Genomic DNA, 25,525 nt, shown 5'->3' with positions numbered 1-25,525 from the left:
TGTGTGTTGTGTTACTCCTTCACACTAAAACAGCATTTCAATGACATTTGGTACGTAGATAGCTGGAATAACATAAAGGCTACTTTTTACAACCTTTTATTTAGTTTCACCTGTCCCGTTGTCTGTCTGTCCGTCTGTAGTCAAATTCTGCAAGTATATTTTGACCACTTCCAGTAGTCAGATTGACTTGAAATTTGGAATACTTATGTAAATTGTGTAACAATACAATAATCTGGTAGTGACATCCTGGTAGTTCAGCCAGGATCGTCTCCGCAGCACGGAACTCTTCAACGGTTAATAGCATCGACTTGAAATATGGTATGCAAATGTAGTTTGTGTGGTTGCAAGACTGTCAACAAAAAGTACAGTCACAAAAAAAAGCTTTTATTAAAAATGTTTTTTTTTTACCAAAAACTTGCAAGTTAAATTTGACCCACTTGCCGGCATCCGATTGAGCTGAAATTTAGGATGCATGTGTAAATCGGATGATAATGCATTATTATTATGTCATGAAGCTGATCTGATGATGGAGCTGGAAGGTAACCATAGGAATCCGGTAATTAAATAACGCAACCGCATCGAGTTTGGGCTCGTTTGATTCGTCTTGATGAGTACTTTGGTCGGGGAGAATATGCGACCCTCTAAACAGTTAAAAACAAAATTAAAAGAAAAAAAACCGACCAAGAGCCTATCGGACACGCCCAAAATAGGGTTCCGTAGCCATTACGACAAAATTAAGTAATATTTTTCTAAGGATTTCGTATTTTATACGGAATCTCCCAAGTTTAAAGTTGAATATTTCGCAATCAAATTACTGAAACGAAAAAAATACCTTTCCAACGATACCCCACACTGGCCGCACTATAGGGTTGGATGAGAAAAAAATCACCCCCATTACGTCTATCGGAGGTAGCCTAAAAAATTTTTTATTTTTTTATTTTTTATTGTACCATTTTGTCAGCATAGTTTACATATACATATATCCGTGCAAAATAACAGCTCTCTAGCATTGATAGTCCCTGAGCAAAGCCGCAGACGGTCAGACAGACAGACAGACAGACATGGCGAAACTATAAGGGTTGCGTTTTTTGCCATTTTGGCTCCGGAACCATAAAAACCTTTTTCAAAACAAGCTTTTATTAGAAAAAATAAATGAACTAAAAAGGAGAAATATATATTGTTTTTTATTCGACTGGATGGAAAACGAGCAAGAGGGTCTCCTGATGGTAAGAGATCACCACCGCCCATAAACATCAGCAACACTAGGGGTATTGCAGATGCGTTGCCAACCTAGAGGCCTAAGATGGGATACCTCAAGTGCCAGTAATTTAAGTATCCATATTCAGTCTCTAGAACTTTAACTATCTACACACGCTTTCTTATAATGACGAGTATTTAATTAGTAGGTACATACATGTAACTTAAATTTATTTTTCCTTTTTAGTTTTCTAATAAAACCTTGTTTTTAAAAAGGTTTTTCCTTTTAATTTTATTATATTATCCCGATATTTCCACGGGATAGGGATGAGCTGGACGTCTGGAATAACACATAGAGAGAAAAGACGAGGTGACACGAGAATTTAAATTTGTATGGCAGCGCCCGCGGCGGCCCGCGGCTACTCGCGGCGGGCGCGCGAGAATGCATGCAAATTTCAATTCTCGTCTCGCCTTGCCGTTGGAAAATCACCATTAAGATATAGTTAACGCAGGATAGCAGGATACCAATAAAAATAATAATTCTATTATTAAGTGCATGTATTATGTAAGTTCAAACACAATCACTGTATTGTTCATGAATAAATATTGAATTGAATTGTATTCTTTACAGACGAAGTTGAAGGAAACAACTAGTTATCGACAATATCGCGTTGAAACGGTCGATAGTATCGATTATCGATCTTTTAATTTCCGATATAAATATCGATATCTTCATCTATCTACTTGCAACCCTAACTTTACATTACTCGTACTAGTCGTACTAACCGTAACTACATCATTTCATTACGATAACAAACACACAGCGAGCGCGCGCGAGTCATGTCATGAGCGCTCGAGCGGCTTATATTGCGAGCTTCGATAATATACTTTGTTCTGTTGTAATACTTGTAATTACTGACGAAGAAACTCATGGAAATAAATGAAAAAATTATAGAATGTGTTCGTAAACACAATTGTTTGTGGGAGCCACGAAATAAACATTACAAAAATGCTGTGTTGAAGGCAAGAGTTTGGCAGGCAATTGGTGAAGAATTGAATGAAAGTCGTAAGTATATTTTATGTTATTTATTATTAATTGTTATTAAAATACGTAACAAATTTTTCTCTAATTTCAAAGGCCTCACTTGTCGATCGTCGATTTGTCGGATTTATCGATGCTAGTCCAGTCGTGGTATTTGCTTCTGTATCGTGCGAAAGAACTACATCAGTATTACCACGTCTGATAATTATATAGTTATGCAAGCACGTTGTGGCTTTGACCACATCTACTGCAGTTTCAACTGTACATTCCATCGGTCTTCTATATACGCGCCATTTGTGTGTTAATATCCCAAAAGCATTCTCGACAACACGCCTTGCGCGGCATAGTCTATAGTTAAAATTATTTTTTTGTGAATCGTGTAGACTTACGGCTCTTGGAAAAGGTCTCATCAAATAGGGTTTTAATCCAAATCCTTCGTCTCCTATCAACACGTGAGGTACGGGGTCAGACATTCCAGGCAATGGTTTTGGAGGAAGTAACATATTGTCGTGAATATATTCTTGATAAAATCTAGAATTTTCAAAAATTGCGCTATCGCTATGACGACCATAGCTTCCAATGTCAACTGTGGTAAATTTGTAAAATGGATCTACTATAGCCAGTAGAACTACAGAAAAAATATTTTTGTAGCAATAGTAGTTCGAACCACTATTAGGAGGGCATTTGATATTTACGTGTTTGCCGTCAATACTTCCGATACCATTGGGAAAATTCCAAATTTGCCTATAACCGACTTCCGATTGCCTCCAAGTATCTTCTGTGGGCGCGGGCATGTATTCCGGTTGTAGTGTTTCCCATATTGCTTTACATACTTCTTTTACTATATTTGAAACTGTACTGCCTCCAAGACGAAAAGAGAAGGATAAACTTTGAAACGAATCCCCAGTCGTTAAATACCTGAAATAAAAATATTATGTAATTAATATCATTAATTAATTGTTACAGATGAATCTATTAAAAGGAAATGGAAGAGCATGAGAGATGCATATATTAAATATAAAAAACAAATAAAAGGAACGACAGGAAGTGGAAGAAAGACAATCAACTTTATGTGGGCTGCCCAGCTGTCATTTTTGGACAGCAGTATAAGTCCAAGAGAAACTGAATCCAATATTTATGGAGAGAATGGAACCCCAATAATGACGGATTCAGATACTTCGACTCCTTCGCCATCTACGCCATCTACGCCATCAACGTCATCTACAAATACGAATCCCGATACCGATGTAACAACACAACCACTTTCTCCAAGATCGCCTCGTCCATTCGAACCGTCGGCCACATCCCGTCCAGCGAACAAAAAGACTGCAGAGGCAGACGTCGATAGCATAATAATAGATTTTATTAACAAAAAAAAAGAAAAACCACGGTACGACGGCATTGATTACTTATTCTTAAGTTACGCACAAACATTTAAAAAATTAACGACCCACAAACAAGCTATGCTCAAAGTGGACTTAGCTCGACTATTTTCAGAAGCAGAACTTAATGAACTGGCTTCACCACAATGTCCACAATATGTGCAACGTCTGTCACCGACGTATTCTATGATATCGGAAACCTCGGACAGTTATACATATAATACGAATCATTCAGAAAACGCAGCGAATGTAACAAATACTTTATTTTTTGATGTGGTTGTTAAATTGTCACCATTCATGACTGCAGCTTGACAAAACACATTTTTAATTTCTTCATACGTCTGAATAGGGTTCAATCACATCGAGGAGCTGGTTAGGGTTGTGTAAATATTGCAAAGCTCCGACAACTATGTAGAGGCGTCTTTGTTTGATTCTTTTTTTCAGAGAATCTGCCAATTTCTTGCCAGTTAAAAGGTCCTGTTTATCCAATGCCTGAACTAAAAATTTAAGGGCTGTATCGGCTGTAAGTAACGTAGGATCTCTACGGCAGAGTACCTCTACCGTAGTTTTGATCATATCTAGACAGGCCTGTAGATTTTGAAGACTAAAAATTTCAGTGTCTGAGAATGTTATATTAGATTTAACAGTGGATGGTGAAACAGCCCCTTAGTCTAGTAAACTAACACAAAGCAGATTCATTCATTTAACTTTAATGATAACTTGGCCACAAAATTTACTGGAAGACCTGGGATAGACCACCTAACCTAGAGCTAACTGAAAGGCTCCTACACTACACTTCAAGCACGCGGTAGATACTTTTGAAAGGGAAACCTATATATTTATTGAAATTTTGATGCTCATCAACTGAAGTCTTCCCAAAATAATACTTGGGAAATCAAATGGAGGCCGTAGAGGTAGTGGCTAGTGGTAGCAAACTCTTCTATGAAACAAAGCTGTTCACAAGCAGCACGACTATAGAAACTGGAATTACCCATAATAATAGCGATATACTAGTGGTTTGAATTTTAGGACCTGTTCGAATTGAACGTCCATCAAGAGATCTTAAGGAGATAGACAAAGTCTCATATTTACTCTGCTCTCTAGAAAGCACAGTTCTTCAGAAGGAGCCACTACCTAATGAGAATTCTAAAATTGCAATTGACACGTTCAAAAGTCGATATGGCTCCAGGGACAGAGTTGTTGATACTCACTACTAAATAAAATTGGCACAGCATCTAACATAGCCACAGTGTAGACAAACTCAATGAAATAGAAAAACACATTAGGATATTGTCAACGCTCGGTAAAAATGACAACAGTGGACACCTAAGAATAACAATTTCTAGTAAGTTTCCCAGCCAAGCGATGTACCAAGTTAAACTTTTACCAAAAAATATATTGAAGAGCTTAATTTAGGTGATTGACGCTATGGAGCACACAGATTCTACAGGCAGTCACGACTAACGAGGCAGGACAGAAAACCCAAGCTCCAGCTCAAACGCAAGCTCTATCATGCTACCGATTTATGTAGTCTTGATCGTGAAAGGAGTGCGCATTTTGGCAAAATAATTTTGCAGAGGTAGTTGTTATGGAAACAATGTCACATCACTAATTTTACGACCCATCCCTAGCTAAGATGGCTGCCTTTCCCTTGCGTTGGTTGCTTTCTGATTTCTTTTTTGTATGTATTGTTTTGAACATGTAAAATTAAACATCCTTATGCAAGATTCGAGCTCTTCTTTCCGTAACTAAAGTCCTTGGTTATGGGCCCAGAGACACGCGTGTAAGTTGGGAAAGAAGAAGAAGCGGTAAAACGGCAAATGTGTGGTAGCCGAGTTTGAGGTTTAGAGGAGGTGAACGAAACCACAACGAAACGAAGAGTGAAACGAGGGGCCCTAGAATTACGATCGGCGTTAAAAGTGGCGTATATTCAGGTGAAGAGAGAAATGGAAGGTCGTGTAGAAAATAAATATGTCGTGTTAAACGGCAAGAATTGGGCGGCGTGGAAATTTCAACTAACGGTGGTATTGAAAGCCAAGAAACGAGTACTGTGGCAGGAAAGAGATTGCAGGGCACAGGATATTCTGGTAACGAGAGTTGATGAACAGGTTTTGACATATCTATCATCATGTAATGAGTAAAAGTATGTGGGAAAAATTGATTACTCTTTACGAACCGTCATCTCAAGTGAGTGTTCATCTATTACAACAACGCTTTTTCAACGTAACATATGAAGAACCAATGATGAAACAACACTAAAGGAAGCTCCATCTGATAACATGATCATCACAAAGATACTAATGTCATTGCCCGAGAAGTATCGTCATTTTGTGAGCGCGTGGGAATCGGGACCATCATGATGTTTTGACACATTTTCAGTGATAACCGGTTTCTCAGCTTTTTTTTTATAATTGCGTAGGTGGAGAAAGCACGTTCTACTGTACACTTGCGCCGGCAGCGCCAATCCCAACCATATTTTGATAATTTAAGCCATCTTCTTTTAGTTGAGTCTTAATTGCGTTGTAAACACTTATTGCGTCACAATTCACTAATTGTATTATTCTGTAAAAAGTTGATACAACTTGTTTTTTCTTGATAGAAAAAAATCGAATCATAATACATAATACCGATTTTAAATGTTTACCGGTTTTTCCATGATCTAAAAGAGCTTTTTTATGCGATTTTATAGTTACACGACAGTATTTACAGGTAGAATAAATATCGCTAGCAGGAGCAGGTGCCGACGATGGTTGCCAAATTTGCCCCAGTACGCGTTCGTTCTTCAACTCCGTTTTGCTTAGCTCGACGTGCGCGGAGTGTGCAGGTTTCGTCGCGATGGTTCGTAGCACTCCGTAGAGTTCGACGTCCAATGGCGTAGCTCGTAGCAGGCTTGACGGTGAATATATTGCACGTCGGTTGCTACGCGTATCGCTTCATCTTCGGACTTGAAGCTTTGTAGGTAGTCGTCCACGTAGTGGTTACGTATTATTGACTGCGCTGCCTCCGGGTGAGTTGCTTCGTGTTTTCGCGCGTTTGTGTCTTTGATGTATATGGCGATTGACGGTGAACACGTGGCGCCGAAAATGAGTGACGTCATGCGATATTCGCGAGGCGGTGCGTCATCGCGGCGGTCGCCGCGCCACAGATAGCGGAGTGCATCTCTGTCTTCGGGCTTCACTTTGACTTGCATAAACATTTCTTCGATGTCGCCGCCGACCGCGACCGGGTGTTGACGAAATCGCATGAGTACGCCGGGTAGTAGTAGGTCGGGGCGGTGAGCAGGCGATCGTTGAGTGAAACGCCTCTCGTTTTCGCGGCTGGTCGTGCACTATGCGTACTTTGTCGGGCTTCATCGGGTTCACGCCTTTTCCTGTGGCGCGAGCTCGGCGTACCTCTTTGTAAGTAGGGCGTCCATTTCTTGGTTGTATCGTTTCTTGAAGTCTTCATCTTTGTCTAGTTTCAGCGTGTTTTCGTAATTGTCGGGAAAAAGGACTTTTAAGTCTGACCAATCCACCAAAGCGGGTTTCACCCCACGATACCAGGTCAAAGCTGACCCAGAGAACAATTCAACTGCTGACAGGAAAAGAGCGTGATGTGGAATCCCACGCGAGTGACATAACTCTTCTAAGCGCTATATGTACGCTCGTACACAAGTGGTACCATCGAAAAGATGGTTCAACCTCGCCACCAATTTATCGCCCGAACAGCTGACTTGGTATATGACGCTCGCCGGTGCAATTTCCGGAGCGGCTGTGCACGGATCCGGTGAAGCTTCAAAAGAGCTCTTGAAAGAACGAAATAGGGCGTCAACACGCGATAAGCAGTCTGTCATCTTCACCTCTAAGGCCTCCCTAAGAGAAGACAAGTCCGCCGATTCCTCTACTCGTCCCAGACGATGATAACAATGATGAGCAATGGCCCTTAATCTGACAAAGCTTTTAAACTGCGGTCCCGAGCGAAGCGATCGCAAAACTTCGTCCAGTTTAGACTCTACTGCATCCCAACTCTGACGACGCGGTACGAGAAGTCTCAGCGACCTCATCCGCCGGAATAGCAGAAGATAATTCCCGGATCTGCACGCGCAATTACTCCACAGTGTCTTTAGCTTTGGCATCTCTAATTTCCACCTCGTACTGTAGTTCTTCGCGTCGCAGCAAATGGTACGCGATCGGGCGCTCCATTCTAAAACGCTAATAATCACGCCGGTCCGTCGACTAATGCGAGGTAAAAACTCGCACTCACACAAAATAAGTATTCGCCAATAGGGGCGCCTACCCTATACAGGAGCACTCACGCGATGCCACGAACAGGAAGCGCTCGTATTCCAAAATCAGGGCAAGGGCCGACAACAGACACGTTTACCCTTTCCAAGGGCGAACCTACCAATGTTAAGTATCGTTAAGTATACGTATACTTTCTAAAGTACCGCAAAGGTCCGCCAAAATGCGGCGTACCCTAAACAGGAGCAACAATAAAATTGGTACCCTAAGTAAAAATACCTACTTAACAGATGAAATATTAATAAAAATATAAGCGTAAAATCAAAATAAACTTTATTCTTTTAACACAACAACTATTCTTTTTAATACATCTCCGCCATGACACTCAGATAGAGAAGGATAGCTCATACTAGCCATCACTCTCATACATAATACCGCATTACATTGCTTATTTTTAACACCCCCTCTCAATGTAATAGCTTAAACAAATTTACCAATATGCAACAGGCTTTACTAAACAACACTGAGGAAACTTAACAAAAAGAACATCGAAACCAAAAAAAAAAACAACTCTTCCTTACACTATACCACACATGTTCACAAACTTTAATAATATATTATTTTTCAGAGATTTTGTAAACATGTCAGTAATTTGCTCCTCAGTTCTTACATATTTAATGCATAGCTTTTTTGTTTTAACTAATTCCCTAATAAAGTGATATTTAATATCAATGTGTTTCAATCTCTTAACACTGTTAGTACTAGCAATTATTATGGCAGACTGATTATCACAATAAACAATAGGGATACATTTTTCACATTAAAATCACTTAGCACATTAGTCAGCCAGCATGCCTCACTTCCCGCCATACTCATTGCTACATATTCAGCCTCGGTAGATGAGATACTGACTGTGTTTTGTTTCTTGGAACACCAAGATATCAGACAATTTGAGTACATAAAACAATAACCAGTGGTAGATTTCCTATCCCGGAGATCTCCCCCCCAGTCAGCATCACAGTATCCAACTAAATTGTTGTCATTATTACATTTATACTTTAACTTATAATCCAAAGTATGTTTTATGTATCGCAGAACTCTTTTCAAAGCAACCAATAACATATCACTAGCACAGTCTTGGTATCTACTTAATATTGACACAGCGACACAAATGTCTGGCCGTGTCCCCAATGCTGCATACATCAAACACCCAATAATCTGCATACAAAGATTTTCAGTGCCACTTTTACATTTTATTATTTTCCAATTCTTTAGTATTAAAAATCTGATCCATGGGAGTACTAATAGGTTTACAGTCATACATTTGAAACTTTTTCAATACATTTTCCCGGTAATTCTTTTGACACAATTCTGTAACATGACTCAAAATTTGTTTTTAAAATGATAGATTCAGTGTCCACTGGCAGTAAATCACATGCGTGGTGCACTGCGTTGTTAACGACGTGTGCACAGCATCCCACACCAACTATATTTGGATTTAGACTTTCTTTCAGCTTATGAAAAACATTGTTCGTTCCATGTCGTTCTGTTCCACCGAAGTTTGTATTATAGTTATCTCCAGAAAATGCAATACATTTAGTTAAGAGATCATGCTGGCGAAGTTGTTTTATAATCAGTTCAGTAATAGTGTCACATGTCTCATTTCGCGTACTTTCTATTTCGAGGACCTTTGTAGTGATTCCGTTTCTTTTAACGTCAAAATATTGAATAATTAGTGGAAATAATTTTGTGTTCTTGTGGTTACTGGCATCGGTAGCTACGCTGATGAATGATACTTCTTTTAAATCACCTTTTAGTTCGGCAACTGACAAGGGGCTCAACACACCGGTGGCTATTGCAGATGCTTTTGTCCGATTACACGTCACTTTTTTTGCAGTATCTGACCCGGCAAATAGTTCGCGATTGAGAGAACAAGTGCAGTCTAACGAATTGAACGACATATGATGGCTTACAGTGTGATATACGAGTGCGCCTTCCGCTGCTGGGGAATAAGGTGTCCGATTTGACAAAATATGTTGCTATTTTTGAAGTACTGGCTTGATTTTTTTAATTTTTTTGCGTGTTTCTGTGTACTCAAATGCTCATTTATATCTGTTACACCCTTATTTGCGATCGAAATATTCGTCGAACAAATGGTACAAAAAGCTTCCCAATCATATTTGCCTTTTTTCATCATAGGAAACTTATTTTGCAAGTCGCTGTTGAATACGCATTTACGTTTAGGCATTAAGATTTCTTATCTGGAAAGAATAAAAGTAAACTATACAAGAAAAGTTAAATATAATTTGTAATGTAATAGGTAATAATTTTATAATGACGCATTATATAGGTATGAATGAATTGAGTAGTTGCATATTTTTAAAGAAAATATAATGCGTATCTTACGTTTACTTACATTGCGGTTGCGGTCACACACGTCTACTCTCATATCATAACGTAATAACTTACTGCTCACTATGGGATCGGAGTGCGAACTGAACGAACAAACGAGCGGCGACTCGCGAGCGAGGCGCACTGTCCCGCACCGCGCACCGCACCCCTCTCGCTCGCGGTGGCCGCACCGGCCGTGCGAGTAGGTATTCACCGCGGCGCGGCGCGTGAGGCGTGAGTCGCGCTGCCGACCAGAGTCGGCCAAAACTAGAAAAATTCAAACCCGGACGGCTCAGGCGTGAAATATCCGTTTTCCTAAAATGTATTTTTCGCAAAATGTCTGCTATTCAGAATGTGAGCACGTCTTTTGCATAATGTCAGCTTCTCAAAATGTCAACTATTTAAAATTGTCTGGCTCCAAAAATGACTGTTTTTTAACCTCACAATATCCGCCTTCTTATAACGTTGGCTTTCCAGAAATGTCTTATTTCCAAAATGTTCCCAATCATGGTCTTCAAATTTCATCAAAATCGGTTCAGTGGTTTAGCCGTGAAAGAGTAACAGACAGACAGACTGAGTTACTTTCGCATTGATTAGCATTAATTTTAGTACAAAACTAAACTACGAAAATCCCTTCGTTCGGATACGAAACGGTTGAGAACGGAAAATAGTTTGTTCTTATATGAAACTGTTTATGACGAACACTTATTGTTTTTGTACGAAACCTTTCGACCATTTCGTATAAGAACAAAATAGTTTTCGTTAGCAACCAATCCCGAACATGACTGAAAAGAAGTTTTCTATCGGAACTGGTTACGAAACTTCGGTTACGTACAGGATCGAATGGATGAAAATAAAACATAATTGAATTGTAGAACGGATTTATTTAAACATTATATTTTTCTATAACATTTACCACTTCAACCCAAAATTGACCAAAAGTTTGTTTACTTACTTCTGTCAACATTTTACGTAATGCTGATGGTTGTTGCTTTGGGCATAAGCAATCATCATTAATATTAGTGAATTCATCGTGTCGATATTTCCGAAACACAACCACGACTTCTTCCCAGCAATCGTCGAAGTGTAAATAATGGATTTGTTTTAGAAGAAATCTTAAGCATCTCTCCCTAAAATGTATCAAGCCAAAGCAGAAATTTGGAACTGTAGGATTAGCGTTACCACGTCTAGCCTTAATAATTTCCATCTTCGCATTCAGCTCCGTACGAAAATGTCGAAATTCTTCATTGTCAAATAAAAAGGCCATATTTATAATATTTGATATTTTATATTTACGCATTAGAAATGACACATTGACAGACATAACTTAAAAATATTTCGTTCTACTTAATTAAATAAAAAAAAGTTGACTTTAAAAAGGTTACTCTCTTACAAGAAATAATACGCCTATTTTTAACTGGTGTTCTATTTTTAAGTTACGCCAAGAGTTTTAAAAATATAATTTTCTTTAAAAATTGTATTGGACTGATATTTTTTTTGCTTAATTCTTTTAATAATTCCTTGTATTTTCGATCAAAAATTACATCCTTAGTTTTACGGTTTTTCCTAAAAGGGTGAAAGAAACTTCTCATAATTTTGCAATTGATGTGACGGGCTTCTTTGGACAAAACATTGCAAAATAAAAACAAATTTGGTTTACGTGGGAGTTTTGTGTTTAGCCTTCTGTGATATCCCTCTAGGGCACTAGTAGTGCGATTTCCCTCATCAGCAGAGCTTATCAGCTTGTGGTCTTTCTTATACCAATTCTTTTCAAAGTACTGCTTAAACTTTTTTACTTCAGTAGAGCGTCCTTCTTCCATACTTTTGATGTCATCCCATGCTGATTTCATGTCTTTCGCAGGAAGAAGTGAAAAAATTGCACATAATCTAGATAAGTTTCGACCTTCCGTAGTGCGTTCCAGTTTCTGTTCATTTGCTCGTTTCCACACTGCTTTGTTGAAGTGAAAGAAACACCCTTTTACATCAGCAGCGGGGAGATTTCACGTACGGCGTTCATTTGGGCTATTTTCATAATCGCATTTAAACGATTTTATGTTTATCTGAAATCGTTCCTTAATTATTGCAAAAAATCTTTTATACGTGATTTGGCATTTATTTGGTAATAATGCATATATAATCGGGTATATATTTACACTTTTTTCATCTGTGTGGTAGTTTAAATGTAATATATGTCTGATAAAACGGTTTCGGTGTTACGCGAAATGTTCCATCAGCATAATAAGAAACGCTTTCTGGCATATTCATGACCTCTTTGGCATAGTGAGAACAAAATATTATTATTTTGTCAGTTTCGCCATCTTCCACAATCTCAAAAGTATCTTCCAATCCTCCAGGAAGTTTCACATTCTTTTTTCATTTTCGTACACTAATCTGTCAACGTTTAAAGCTGCTTTTTTTGCCCTGTAGAGCGTGCTTTTAACGGAGGAGTAGGGCGGAATATCTTCTGCGTTATTACCATTATCTTTATATTCCTCTGCGAGCTTTTCATATATATCCTGCATCGATGACATGTCTTCACCAACAGCTTGTTTTGCACTTTCTATGAAAATACGTACTTTCTGCTTCCTGACATCCGGGTCGCACACGTGATCGATTTGCCTTATTATTTTAGTCTTCTCAATATCCGTAGTCAGTGTGGCTGAGCAATCCCGATCAGTACATCTCCATCTCAAGCTTTTGATGTTTCTTTTACACACTGTGTATGTATATTTATAATCGAGGTATAATAAATCTTTACCTTTTTGGTTTTTCAACAACAGGAAAGGGGCCATTTTAAATGAGAATCATCACAATACTATGAATAATTACATTCATTACCATTGCCTAATAAAATTTACCCTTCACGTATGTCAGTCACTAAACGTCATTAATGTTATCTTGAATGCCAGTATTTAGGTATAGATATTTATCAAAGAGTAAGTAAGCAAGCAATTGAGCCTTTTACGTTTAGAACATTGATTTGAAAATAAAGCAGACAATGTGGGAAAACAAATATAATAAGACGATAGCCTATTTAACAAAGCGAACATTATGGTAATGCTGATATTAAGCACATACTGAAATTATAGAAATGTAAACATTATGAATAGAAGACCTTCTAAGACTGCACACATTTTAAATTGAAGACATTTCGATAAAGCTGACAAAATAGGAATGCAAACATGATGAGTACGTAGACTTTTTAAGAATTGTACATTTTAGGAAAACAGATATTTCAGGCCTGAGCCACCCGGACTCCGAACGAAACGTCACCCGGACGCTCCCCGGACGCTCTCCAAACTAGGACAAATCCGGGGAAACCCGGACGGATGGCAGCCCTACTCTCAGGTAGTAATGCTTTTCAGCATCAGAGATATCCCTACTATGTACCGATGATTGGAATAAGTCATGAAAGGTAACCCATGTTGGAAAATAAGAAGCACCCTTTAGGTTTGTCGTATGGTGTGTGGGAAAATATCTTGTCTATGGATTCTTCCTCTTTCTGTTTCTGCAACCTTCAACAATGTGATTGTGTTGAGCTGGCTTTTTACTAAATAAATGGAGATTTCAGTCTTTAGTTGTTATACTTTCTTTAGGTTATGGGCCCAGACACCCATTAGTCAGCCAGATGGCATACATTTTTCAGTTAAACAGTAAACAGAAAAGTTTAGAGCAGGCAGCTAAGGTTAGATTTGTTAGAAGGGCGCAAAAAATACTGGCATCGTCTAAAGTGGGAGCACAAACTGCGTGTCCGCCTCAGTTGTTGGGAGAGACAAATTTCTCAACCTGGTTATTTCGGTTGGAACTTGACAAAAGACTTGTCAAAAGAGGCAAACAAGAAGATGGATGCCCGGGCGCGCAACATTATTGTGCAAAGTTTAATTGATGCGCACATAGAATATGTAAGAGATGCAAAGTCTGCCAAAGAAATGGTCGAAAAGCTAAGGTCAATTTTTGAAAGAAAAAGCATACTGTCAAAATTATATGCACGTAAGAAACTACTACAATTAAAATGCAGACCAAGTGATAACCTAATAGAGCACTTTAATGCTTTTGATAAAGCCGTGAGGGAACTCGAAGCGACAGGCACTAAAATGGAGGAAGGCGACAAAATTTGCCACCTGTTGTTAACACTACCGGAATTATACGAACCAGTTATCACAGCATTGGAAACAACAAATATTGACCTGACTGTAGATTATGCGAAGAGCAAATTACTTGATGCTGAATTAAAATATAAAAATGAGCGACCAACAGATACAGTTCAGGGACAAGAAAGCTGTTCATTTGTTAATATGGCAGTAAAAACATGCTTTAACTGTGGAAAACCTAACCACTTTGCAAGGGAATGCCCGAACACACATAATAGAGGAAGATCGTCTGGTAGAAGAGGGAGGTTCAATAGATATAGAGGCAGAGGAACAAGGGGACGAGCAGGGTTATTATCAGTTGAAGAACAATGCGAAGAACATTATTCATTTATTGCATGCATGGCAGGAAATGATCAAAATATAAATACAGAAGTGACTTTTGTCATCGATTCAGGAGCAACATTTAACATGATCTCAGAAAAGTATATAGACTTAATGACAGATATAGAAACCATGGACAATGTTGTAAAAATCAAGATAGCAAATGGGGAAAACTTATTGGTTAAACAGCGAGGAAAAATGAATGTGCTATCAAAAGAGGGACACAAAATAACTATATCAGGTTTAATAGTAAAAAACTTGGCTCATAATCTGCTTTCTGTAAATGTCTTAAATAAAAATGGCATGAAAGTAGTATTTGACAGCAAACATGTGAAGATATTTGACAATAAAGGCGAAATGTATGGAAAAGGTAATGGGAGCCTATTTCTGATCAAATTTCATATAGTGGAGAGTCATGGCACATGCCTAGCAGCTGGTGAATTATGGCACAAGAGAATGGGACATCTAAACCATGCTGGAATGAAAATATTAAACTTGCCTACAACTAAAGATAAATGTGAAACATGTATGCAAGCAAAGGCCACAAGATTGCCTTTTCATGATGTAGAGTATCCAAGGTCGAGACGAGTAGGAGAATTAATACACTGTGACATAGGAGGTCCAATACAGCAAAGTACACTCAATGGAGAAAAATATTACTTAACAATAATAGACGACTATTCTCACTTCACAGAAGTATATTTATTAAAACAGAAGAGTGAAGCAAAAGAACACATTATGAGATACATAAACAGAATGAAAAATAATAACACACATGTAAGCAGGATAAGAACAGATAATGGAGGAGAATTTATGGCAAAGGATTTAAAAAGCTATTTTTATGAAAATGGAATAAGGCATGAAACTACCTGTAGTTATACTCCTCAACAAAATTCAGTTGCAGAAAGGATGAACAGAACCCTTATGGATAAAGTAAGAGCCATGTTTGTAGATACAAATCTACCTAAGTATCTCTGGGGAGAAGCAATAACATGTGCTGCTCACCTACTTAATAGATCACCTACGAGAGTACTGCAAGGAAAAATCCCAGCACTTATTTTTTTAAAGAAAGCAAGATTGAATCATTTAAGAGTTTTTGGAAGTCAAGCGTGGGCAACCGTTCTACCTAAACAAAGCAAGTTAGAACCAAGAGCTAAAGAAATGAGGCTAGTTGGATATACTGGAAGTGGGTACAGACTATGGAATCCACATACAGATGAAATAGTCATATCAAGAGACGTTACATTTAATTAGAAGAACTATAAATATAAAAACGAAAAGGAGACTGACCCAGGAAGGAAACATATACATTATGATTCATCGGACATGACAGAAATTGTAATTTATTTTTTATTCGACTGAATGGCAAACGAGCAAGTGGGTCTCCCCCCACACAATGAATGAAGACAGGAGCGGAAAAGAACCAGAAAAGGATGATAAAAAGCCAGAACTGATGGAAGATAATGAAATAAATGAGGACAGAAATGAGGAGAGAGGAAAATATGGAAAGAAATAAACGCATTAGAAAAGTACCTACTAAATATGATGATTATGAGATGTATGTAGTGAAATGAGAACTTCGACTATGAGGAAAGTTGTTTATTTTATAAGAAAATAAAGTACGGGCAGAGTTAGTTCGCGAGAGATCTACGTTGGCGGGTAGCCTGGTTGAGTTAGTGTCCATCGGGATTAGTTGGTCCATGTGAGTTCTTAATCTCACGGTACGTATATCGGTACGCGTGTACCAACCAACACTTGTTAGGAGTTAGACCTTGGGTCACAGGTATGACACTTCCTAATGTGTCCGGCACTGTAAGATGACGAAGACACGTATGAATATGTCTTTCTGTCGACGACGCGCTAGGCATCTATCGCGATTATATAAGACGACACCTTATTAATGTATCTGTCAGATGATGAAACTGGGGTGCCGACCCTTTTGTCTTATCGACGGTGGCAACACTGGGTGTCTATTGTAATTGGATGACACTTTATTAATGTTTTCATCGACAGAAATAACACCCTGTGTTTACCACCAGTCTACGGAAGCCTTCCTTTTAAGTGACAACACCTATGTAGTATCTGTCTTAACATGCATGTTTGAGTTAGTTCTTTAATTCAGTAGGGTACCCCAGTATTACTAACAGATTACAGGTTGCTTCTTCGGCCACAGGTTCGTAGCGCAAGGTAAACAACAACAACATTTAGCAGTAAGTATATTAATTAAATTGTTGCAGCGGCCACAGGTACGTGGCTCACAACACAGACATAATCAACATGCGTATCAAGTCAACTTAAAAATACTCAACTTTTTAATTATATATTATATATATAATTATATATATATTAATATGATTAACCAACGTCCTGTTATCAATCAGAATCGGAGGTTACCTCGCTAGGATACTGTAAAGGCTTAAGTTTATCCCTGGCAAGAACATTTTCATATGGACGACCACGAGAACTGCTATTTTTAACTAAATAACGATCGTGAGGTAGAACCTTTTGCACGAAACGTGGCATTAATTTACCACTACGTAATCCCCTTTTAAATATTTTACGTTCAGCCAGGACCAGGTCACCTTCCTTAAAGGGAGCGCCCTCACGTCTTTTCTTATCAAAGTTAACCTTTGACTTTCGAGCAGCCTCCCGAGAGCGAGTGAGAGCGCCCGCCCGTAATGCACCGATATCAGACCTCGTGGGTGCTATGATGTCTCCCGACAGGCGTGGTCGGAAACCATATAGTAGTTCTAGCGGAGATTTTCCTGTGCTATTATTGGAATTGGAATTAATCCCTAGTTGTACCTTAGGCAGATATTCCTCCCATCGGTTCTGATCCTCTTCACCAACGTACGCGACTAGGGCGTCCAAAATTGTGCGGTTAAAGCGTTCTACTTGCCCGTTAGCCCTCGGACTCGCAACCGCGGTTAGCACGTGTTTAATCTGCCTTTCACGACAGTACCTTTTAAACTCGTGGCAGTCAAAGGCCTTGCCACGGTTGCTGATTATGCGGCTTGGCAATCCGAAAGTTTTGATAAACTGGTCAAACGTTTTTAAGACTTTATCGCAACCAGCATCGCGTACCGCCTCAATCCAGATGAAACGCGTGAACGCGTCTATTATAGCGAGAATATACATTTTGCCTGATGGGCTTTTACAAAATGGGCCGAGGTGGTCCACGTGCACAGTATGGAATGGTATAGATATTTTTTCTATAGGGTGCAATAGTCCTATTTTACGGCCCGTTGGCTTCTTTGCGTACTGGCATGAAATGCAACCACCGACATATTTTTGTACAAATCGTCTCATACCGCTGAACCAATATTTTTCCCTCATGGCGTCATAGGTTTTGTTGTAGTTGGCGTGACCGTTATTGTCATGGAAGGTTTGTATCAATGACCAGCGGTTAGGCGCGGTACTACCACTTTATTTTGCACGTTTATTATTCTAAATAATACGTTGTTTTCCAAGGCGTAGTCACGTGATAAACCGTTGATTTTGCCTACAGACGTCTCGTCCTTTAGTTGCTCAATCGTAGCTCGAATTGAGTCGTCATCCTGTTGGATGCTCTCTATTAAATCCTTATTTGTACAACGCATAACGGACTCAACAGGGTTGCGACTCAATGCGTCCACGTGAGCCATGGATTTACCCGCACGATATTCCACGTCGAAATTAAGTCCCTGAACTTCAAGCCACCACCTGGCGATTCGCGGGTTCAAGTCGCGCTTCGACCACGTCCACCGCAGCGCATTGCAATCAGTTACGATTGTAAATTTTAAACCAGTTAAATAAACTCTGAACTTATGTAATGACATAACAACGGCTAACGTTTCTAGTTCGAAACTATGATAACGTTGCTCTGCGGTAGTCGTCTGGCGGCTGGCGTAAGCGACTGGTTGCCATACACCATTTGGTGGCTTTTGAAGCAGAATACCACCAAGACCAATTTTGGAGGCATCCCTCGGATCATTCGGTGCAACTTTACCACACATGATTTTGTTTAAAGTTTTACAGTCTCTTGTTCTGAGAGGAGGCCTGTGCCCAGCAGTGGGACGTATATAGGCTGGGATGATGATGATGATGATATATAGAGATATCAATCCCAATCAGTAGCGGTGTGAAACGATCACCTGCCGGTTCAGTGGACCCTAGCAATGTTGATATGCGAAAGGATTGGAATTTTGCAAAAGGTGACTTTGAGCTTCTATACACATTGTTCTCGGAAGTGTGTTGGGATGATGTTCTTCAGTCTCAAGATGTTGAGGTAGCAGTAGACATTTTGTATTCGACTATTTATAGAATATTTGATATTTGTATACCTAAAAAGGTTCGTCCTAAGATCCCTACTAGACGCTATCCAGTTTGGTTTGACGCTGACTTAATTAAAGCGGTAAAAGCGAAAGCTGTACTTCACAAAAAATGGAAAGCGTCCAAGAACATGGATATTTATGAGGAGTTCAGTAAGCTTAGGAGACACGTTAAGGAACGGATCTCTTCCGCGTATGACAATTACATTGTTCATGTCCAGTCTAAGGTAAAGAGTGATCCACGTAGTTTTTGGCAACACGTAAACAACCTCAGATCTAGAGGTGGTTTTACTGATCAGGTCACGTTTGATGGGGAACAGTTCACGGGCAAGACGCTGCTTTTGCTTTTGCCAGTTTTTTTCTAGCGTGTTTTTACCGGATGTTCCACGCCTCGATGGAAATGATACTAGCAACAGAGGCCGAGGATGTTATGCTAACCTTGTAAATATTTCTAACATAAGTAAAACAGATGTTGGGCAGCCATTAAGCGTCTTAAACCTAATAGTTCGTTGGGACCGGACTGTTTGCCGGCGTACATTATTAAGGGGTGTGCTGATCATTTGAAGGCACCTCTGGTTCACATTTTCAACTTGTCCCTCTGCACTGGAACGTACCCGCACCAGTGGAAAGTCACCAGAGTAAAGCCAATTCCGAAGTCTGGTGACGCATCGGAGGTGGAGAATAGTAGGCCTATCGCAATTCTTTCTACTCTCGCGAAATTATTCGAGTCCATCCTTCACCGTATAATTTCCCCACAGATTAAACCATTTCTAAGTGATTCCCAGCATGGTTTTAGGGCTAATCGCTCAGTGAGTTCTAATCTCTTAATATTGGTGGATACTATCTCGGAGCAACTGGACCGGGGGCTCAGGTGGATGTCCTATACTTTGACTTCAAAAAGGCTTTCGATCGAGTAGATAACGACGTATTACTGACTAAGCTTGACGATATAGGTTTTTCCCCTAAGCTGATCAAACTTTTTGCTAGTTATTTACGCGACCGAAGGCAGTATGTTCGGCATGGAATATTCATTTCATCTCCGTATCATACTCGATCAGGAGTTAGCCAGGGCTCGATTCTGGGTCCTCTCCTGTTTGGAATCATGATTAATGATCCGGAATCATCGGTAAGATTTGCGAAGTGTCTTCTATATGCAGACGATCTTAAGTTGGTGTACAGGGTTGGGCACGAACGGGACTGTCATGATCTGCAGGAGGATATCTCGTCAGTGTATCGTTGGAGTATTAAAATAAGCTGGAATTCAATGATGCTAAATGCCAGGTGTGTACTTTCAGTCGCTCTAGCACTCCGATACATAACGAATATATGCTTGGTTCAGTGGTATAGAGAGGGTCTTCTCCGTCAAGGATCTTGGTGTTGTCTTTGACACGCGTCTCACTTTCCATGAACACATCAGGACACTTGCTACTGACTGCTTTCGAAGACTGGGCTTTGTTATCCGCAACGTCAAGGGTTTCCGTGATGTTAATACTATTAAACTAGTGTATACCGCTTTAGTCAGAAGCAAGCTTGAATCGTCGTCTATTGTATGGAGCCCTTATGAGTCCACATATGCCCTGCTCTTAGAAAAGTCCAGAAGGCTTTTCTAAGATTCTTATACAAAAAAAGGTATGGGTATTACCCATTTTTGTATCCAACTCAGTTTTTGTTAGGCGCTCTCGGCTTGAACTCTCTCGAGGTGCGACGCAATCACTCGCTGTTGATGACTACATGTCGCATACTTCGTGGCGAGTCGGACTGCCCTGAGCTAGTCGCTAGACTAGTGCGATTGTTTGTTCCGAACATCCCTCGGATCGAGCTGCGGCCGCGGCCGCGCGCCCTGCTGGCGGTGCCGGCGGCGCGCACCGCGGCGCGCAGAGGCTCGCCGCTCCCCGGGGCGCTGGCGCTGCTTAATGCGTTTTTGGTATCCGCGCCGGACCTTGACCTGTTAGCTGGGAGACTGTCGGCAGTGTGCAGTAAATGCTTTAGGTTTTGTGAGGAGATGGATAAAAGAAATCGAGCGTTATGTGAGCTATGTCTTGTGTTGTTAAATAGTTTTGTAGTTAAATGCTAAATTTAATTTGTTAGTTTTTTTTATTTTTATTTTTTTTAGTTTACGGTGAATTGGATGTATATCTGTAATGCCGTGTAAATGTTATGAAATAAATAAATAAATAAAATATAAAAATCTTGTCACTAAATCTAAAATAAACCTTTTCAGATCACTTTTGTGCTCGTCACAACCCTCCAAATCTCTCAAGTCAATCAAGATTGTTATAACCATTTTACAATATTCTTTAATATTGTTTCTTTCTAGATATTTTTTTAAAACTTCGGCTATGACGTCTTGCATTTCGGATATAATTTTTAAGTTTTCAATTGGACTTAAAGGCCTTTGTTCGCACGACGTTAATTTTTGAACCGACGAGCCTGTAATAATAAATGATTAAAATTAGTTTTAGGTGTGGAATAAAAAAAAATTATATCCTTAGGTTATTAAAAACTTACCGGTATTTTCTTTATCCAGATCTGAATGTGTAGTATTAGAACTCTGTTCTCCTTCTTTTTCTTGAAAAAAGTGATGTGACCTTTTTTCGGAAAAAAGACTGTAATCATCTGAAAAAAAAGGAAAACAAAGATTTAATTTTAGGATCAAACAATTTACATCGAATAGTTAAAAAAAATATGTGCTGATTTGTAATACTTAGTACCTTTTGAAGTTGAAGGTTTATTTGCTGGTAAATTTTGAATTATTCTTTGTTGTTCAACTGCCGTAAATTTGTGAGCTGAAAAGCCTGAAAAAGAAAGATTTATACAATGACAACTGCTAACAGATTTTGATAATTTGAATTTACAACTATACTAATTTTTATTGAAAGGGTTTGTTTACGTGATTGTGTAAGATTATTACAAGCTTTTATTTTAATTGCAATTTTTTGTTAGTTAGTAAGGTTTAGTTTAGGTCAAATCTTGCAAGTTGAATTTCCCCTTTAATTTTTTCAGATACTCTTGAAATTTGGTATGGATATGTAGGTTGGATGACTTGGATGACTATGGAAGTGCAGTTAGCAAAAAAACACTGCTCTACATTATAGTGGGTTTAAATCTTTAAAAAAAAATACCTGGCATGTGAAGAGTTGGTGTTGCAATATTGCTTATTTTATTGAAACGGCAGCAAAAAATCTTTCAAAGTCAAAGTCAAAAGTCAAAGTCAAAATATCTTTATTCAATTTAGGCTATAACAAGCACTTATGAATGTCAAGAAAAATCTACCACCACCACCACCGGTTCGGAAAAACCTCTGCTGAGAAGAATCCGACAAGAAACTCAACGAGGTATATATATATTTTTAAAACAGATTTACAATATTATTAAATGATATGTATACATCACAAGTATTTAACACAACTTTATTTTTAACACAGTAGGTTCGCTATTTGAAGGGATCGCTAATGCGGATCGGAATTATTTCCAAATATCCCTGTCCATGATATAATCATTAACTTTATAATACGCCTTTGATATTAATGTCTTCTTGACAATAGATCTGAATTTTGTATCCGTTTCATTTGTAATATTTTTTGGAATTTTATTATAAAAACGTATGCAATTTCCCAGAAAAGACTTTTTGGTTTTAGCCAGTCTGTAAGATGGAACTTTAAGCTTCCCTGTTTCTAGTAGCCTTTGGCTTATCGACGTTAGTGGGAAAATCACATATGTTCTTCCTAACATACATGATTATTTCAAAAACATAAAGCGACGGCAGGGTTAGGATATCTGTTTCCTTAAAAAAAGATCTTAAAGATTCACGCGTCTTCAAATTATAAATTGCTCTAATTGCTCTCTTTTGTAAGATAAAAATTGAAAATGAGCATGGCAAACACGACGATATTTGTAGATATACTCATTCTCAACTTCAGTATATCACCTCCAACAGCATAAACCCATGTTCTAAAGCGCTCCGAGTCGGTCACTGGGTTTGGAAATCCATGCAAGGTTTTGTGTGAACCTGTTAAAAGATACTTGTTTCATGAAATGCTACAAGACAAATCCAAATATGGAAATATTGAGATAACAGTCCAGTTGGATTTCCATGGCACACACGGTGTCCATAGATAAAGTAACCACTAACTAGTGGTGGTTAGTGTTAACTAACCACTATGATATTCGGTAGTCAATACCATAGTATACCTTGTTTACTGTAATGGTTGGCGTGAGTGGCTGCTACAAAAATACAGCTGTCTCGTTCCAATGCTGTTTTCGGTAGGAGATAATCATCTCTTTCCGGCGGCCACTTACGCAAACCAATACTCATTTCATCATCATCATTTATTGCGACCATGTTCATATTATACAATTCAGGTGTTAAATTAATTAATGTTAGTAGGTACATACATGTTACCCTGGCAGGGTATTGCAAACATAGAAACAGAGTAAACAAGGAAAGTGGTAAAGTAGTAAACAAGGTATACTCCATTGCTCAAAGACGTTGGGCTTATTCAGTTTCTGATTGGAGATCTCTGCATAATCAAGTCGCGCCACAACTAAATTTTAAGGCATTTGCAACAACAGGCACATTTATATTCCCTGTCCATCTTCAATCATATTCAATGAAATAAATTCAATTTTATCCACTCTCCCTAAACCAAACATCATTCATGGGGTTGTGCGAATTCAAACCATTTTGGTAAAATTTTAATAGACATTCTAGATAACCACAACCTTTGTTTTATAAATAATGGTAGCCCAACGCGTCGAACCGAGCCAAATGTTGCTGTGAGTGCAGTTGCTATTACTACCCCGACTTTAGCGGCCTCTCTTTCATGGGATGTCCTCTCATCAACTTTTGGCAGCGACCATTTCCCAATAGTCATATCTATTCCAAACAACTCCTCTTTCAATATACAAAACGGTGCCCGCGTACTCCTCGTTTAAGACATATTCTAACACATGCTAACTGGGGCCAATTTAGCATAGAAGTGGAGCAAAGAATTTCTTCCCTACCCAATGTTGTTCCGGGAAATGAGGTTAAGTGTGCTGAGTATTTTGCTAAATCATTAACCGACGCCGCGAATATAGTTTTCCCGGTTAAAAGCACTAGATCAGAAAAACTGCCTTCCCCGCCCTGGTGGGATAGTGAATGCACATCAGCAATAAAATCCCGCAAAAAAGCTGAATTAATTTATGCTACAGATATAACATTTGACAACCTTTCAAATCTTTCTAAAATTGTTGCCAGTACAAAGAAGCTTCTTAAAAAGGGCTGAAGGAACAATACAATACAATACAAATATTCTTTATTGCACACCATAAAGCAGTAAAAAAACTTATAATATAAACACTTAGATTCACGGTAGACAATAGGCGGTCTTACCGCTTAAAAGCGATCTCTTCCAGACAACCATTTGGGTACAAGAAATTATATATGTACTTCCATCTCGCCACAAACTAGTTCAACTGAGGTTTGGCGGAAGATAAAACGATTTAGATCAGCCTTTAGTGACACTAATATCTCTTCACTATCACCGTCTTTGACGGATACATTTTTAGACCAGCTAGCGCCAGCTTCAGTTCCTCAGGAAATTATCTTAAATCAATTTACATTTTGCCCTTCAGTTGATAATTTTCCATCTGCTCCAAGTATTGAGTCTCCATTTTCTTTAATAGAACTTAAGGTATAACGTGGTCTTAAAGACTCTTCACCTGGGAAAGACGGAATTCCTTATTCCTTCTTGTGCAATCTTAGTGATAGCGCATTATCATATTTTTTAAACATTATAAATACCATTCTGCTCACTGGTAACGTTCCTCCGTCATGGAAAATTCAAATAATTTTACCAATATTAAAATCTAATAAATCCCCAACAGAAGCTTCTTCGCACCGCGCTATAGCTTAATCTTCTGTGCTCCTTAAACTGGCGGAACATTTAGTGAAGAATCGTTTAGAATGGTATTTGGAATCCAACGGACTATTAGCTAGTAGCCAATTTGGGTTTCGAAGAGGTAAAAGCACGATGGATAGCTTATCCATATTCACGACAGATATAAGATCAGCACTTTCACTTAAACATAACACTATTTCTGTTTTCCTTGATGTTTGTTCTGCATATGATAACGTTCTTTTAACTAACTAAAAACTCAACAAACTCAAAGTTCCTATTTGTTTATCTAACTTCATTATTAGCATCCTTTCCGAAAGTTTTATTACCGTTTCTGCAGGCTCTTTAGAACTAAGCAGGGTTGTTTGGAAGGGATAACCTCAAGGTTCGGTTTTAGCTAGTTCTAACCGAACTTGTATATTGCCATAAAAAAAAAAACATTTTGACAAGTGACAGCTGTCATAAAGGTTGTTACCAAAACTAAACACCTATTTATCCTTATTCATTTAGGGGCTGTTTCATCACTTTTTTTAAAGTTCGGATTAGCTTAACCAGTGAATAAACTAAGTGCTGGCTAAATCTGTCAGTTAGTGTTTTTTCTGTTTCACCACTCCGGTCCCTTGTAAACTAAG

The 25,525-nt window shown here is 38.7% G+C and overlaps 3 protein-coding genes across 3 annotated transcripts; 1 reads left to right on the top strand and 2 right to left on the bottom strand.

The window, feature by feature from the left end:
• Positions 1 to 16: 16 nt before the first annotated feature.
• On the top strand, positions 17 to 8,619 carry LOC141441851 (uncharacterized). Its single transcript, XM_074106740.1, has 2 exons — positions 17 to 2,263; positions 3,206 to 8,619. The coding sequence occupies exons 1-2, from the start codon at positions 2,128 to 2,130 to the stop codon at positions 3,931 to 3,933; spliced, it is 864 nt and encodes a 287-aa protein (XP_073962841.1). The 5' UTR covers positions 17 to 2,127; the 3' UTR covers positions 3,934 to 8,619.
• Positions 6,980 to 13,695, bottom strand: LOC141441871 (uncharacterized). The gene is made up of 3 exons (XM_074106767.1): positions 12,597 to 13,695; positions 12,241 to 12,425; positions 6,980 to 7,170 (listed from the first exon to the last, which is right to left on the bottom strand). The coding sequence occupies exons 1-3, from the start codon at positions 13,022 to 13,024 to the stop codon at positions 6,980 to 6,982; spliced, it is 804 nt and encodes a 267-aa protein (XP_073962868.1). The 5' UTR covers positions 13,025 to 13,695.
• Positions 13,696 to 21,169: 7,474 nt separating this feature from the next.
• On the bottom strand, positions 21,170 to 22,335 carry LOC141441870 (uncharacterized). Its single transcript, XM_074106766.1, has 4 exons — positions 22,137 to 22,335; positions 21,726 to 21,809; positions 21,523 to 21,630; positions 21,170 to 21,444 (listed from the first exon to the last, which is right to left on the bottom strand). Exons 1-4 carry the CDS (start codon positions 22,141 to 22,143, stop codon positions 21,170 to 21,172), a joined length of 474 nt encoding a protein of 157 aa, XP_073962867.1. The 5' UTR covers positions 22,144 to 22,335.
• Between the last annotated feature and the right edge of the window lie 3,190 nt (positions 22,336 to 25,525).

Source organism: Choristoneura fumiferana, chromosome 24 (assembly GCF_025370935.1).
Source record: "Choristoneura fumiferana chromosome 24, NRCan_CFum_1, whole genome shotgun sequence".
Lineage (NCBI taxonomy): Eukaryota > Metazoa > Arthropoda > Insecta > Lepidoptera > Tortricidae > Choristoneura > Choristoneura fumiferana.
This window is presented reverse-complemented; position numbering and strand designations above follow the sequence as displayed.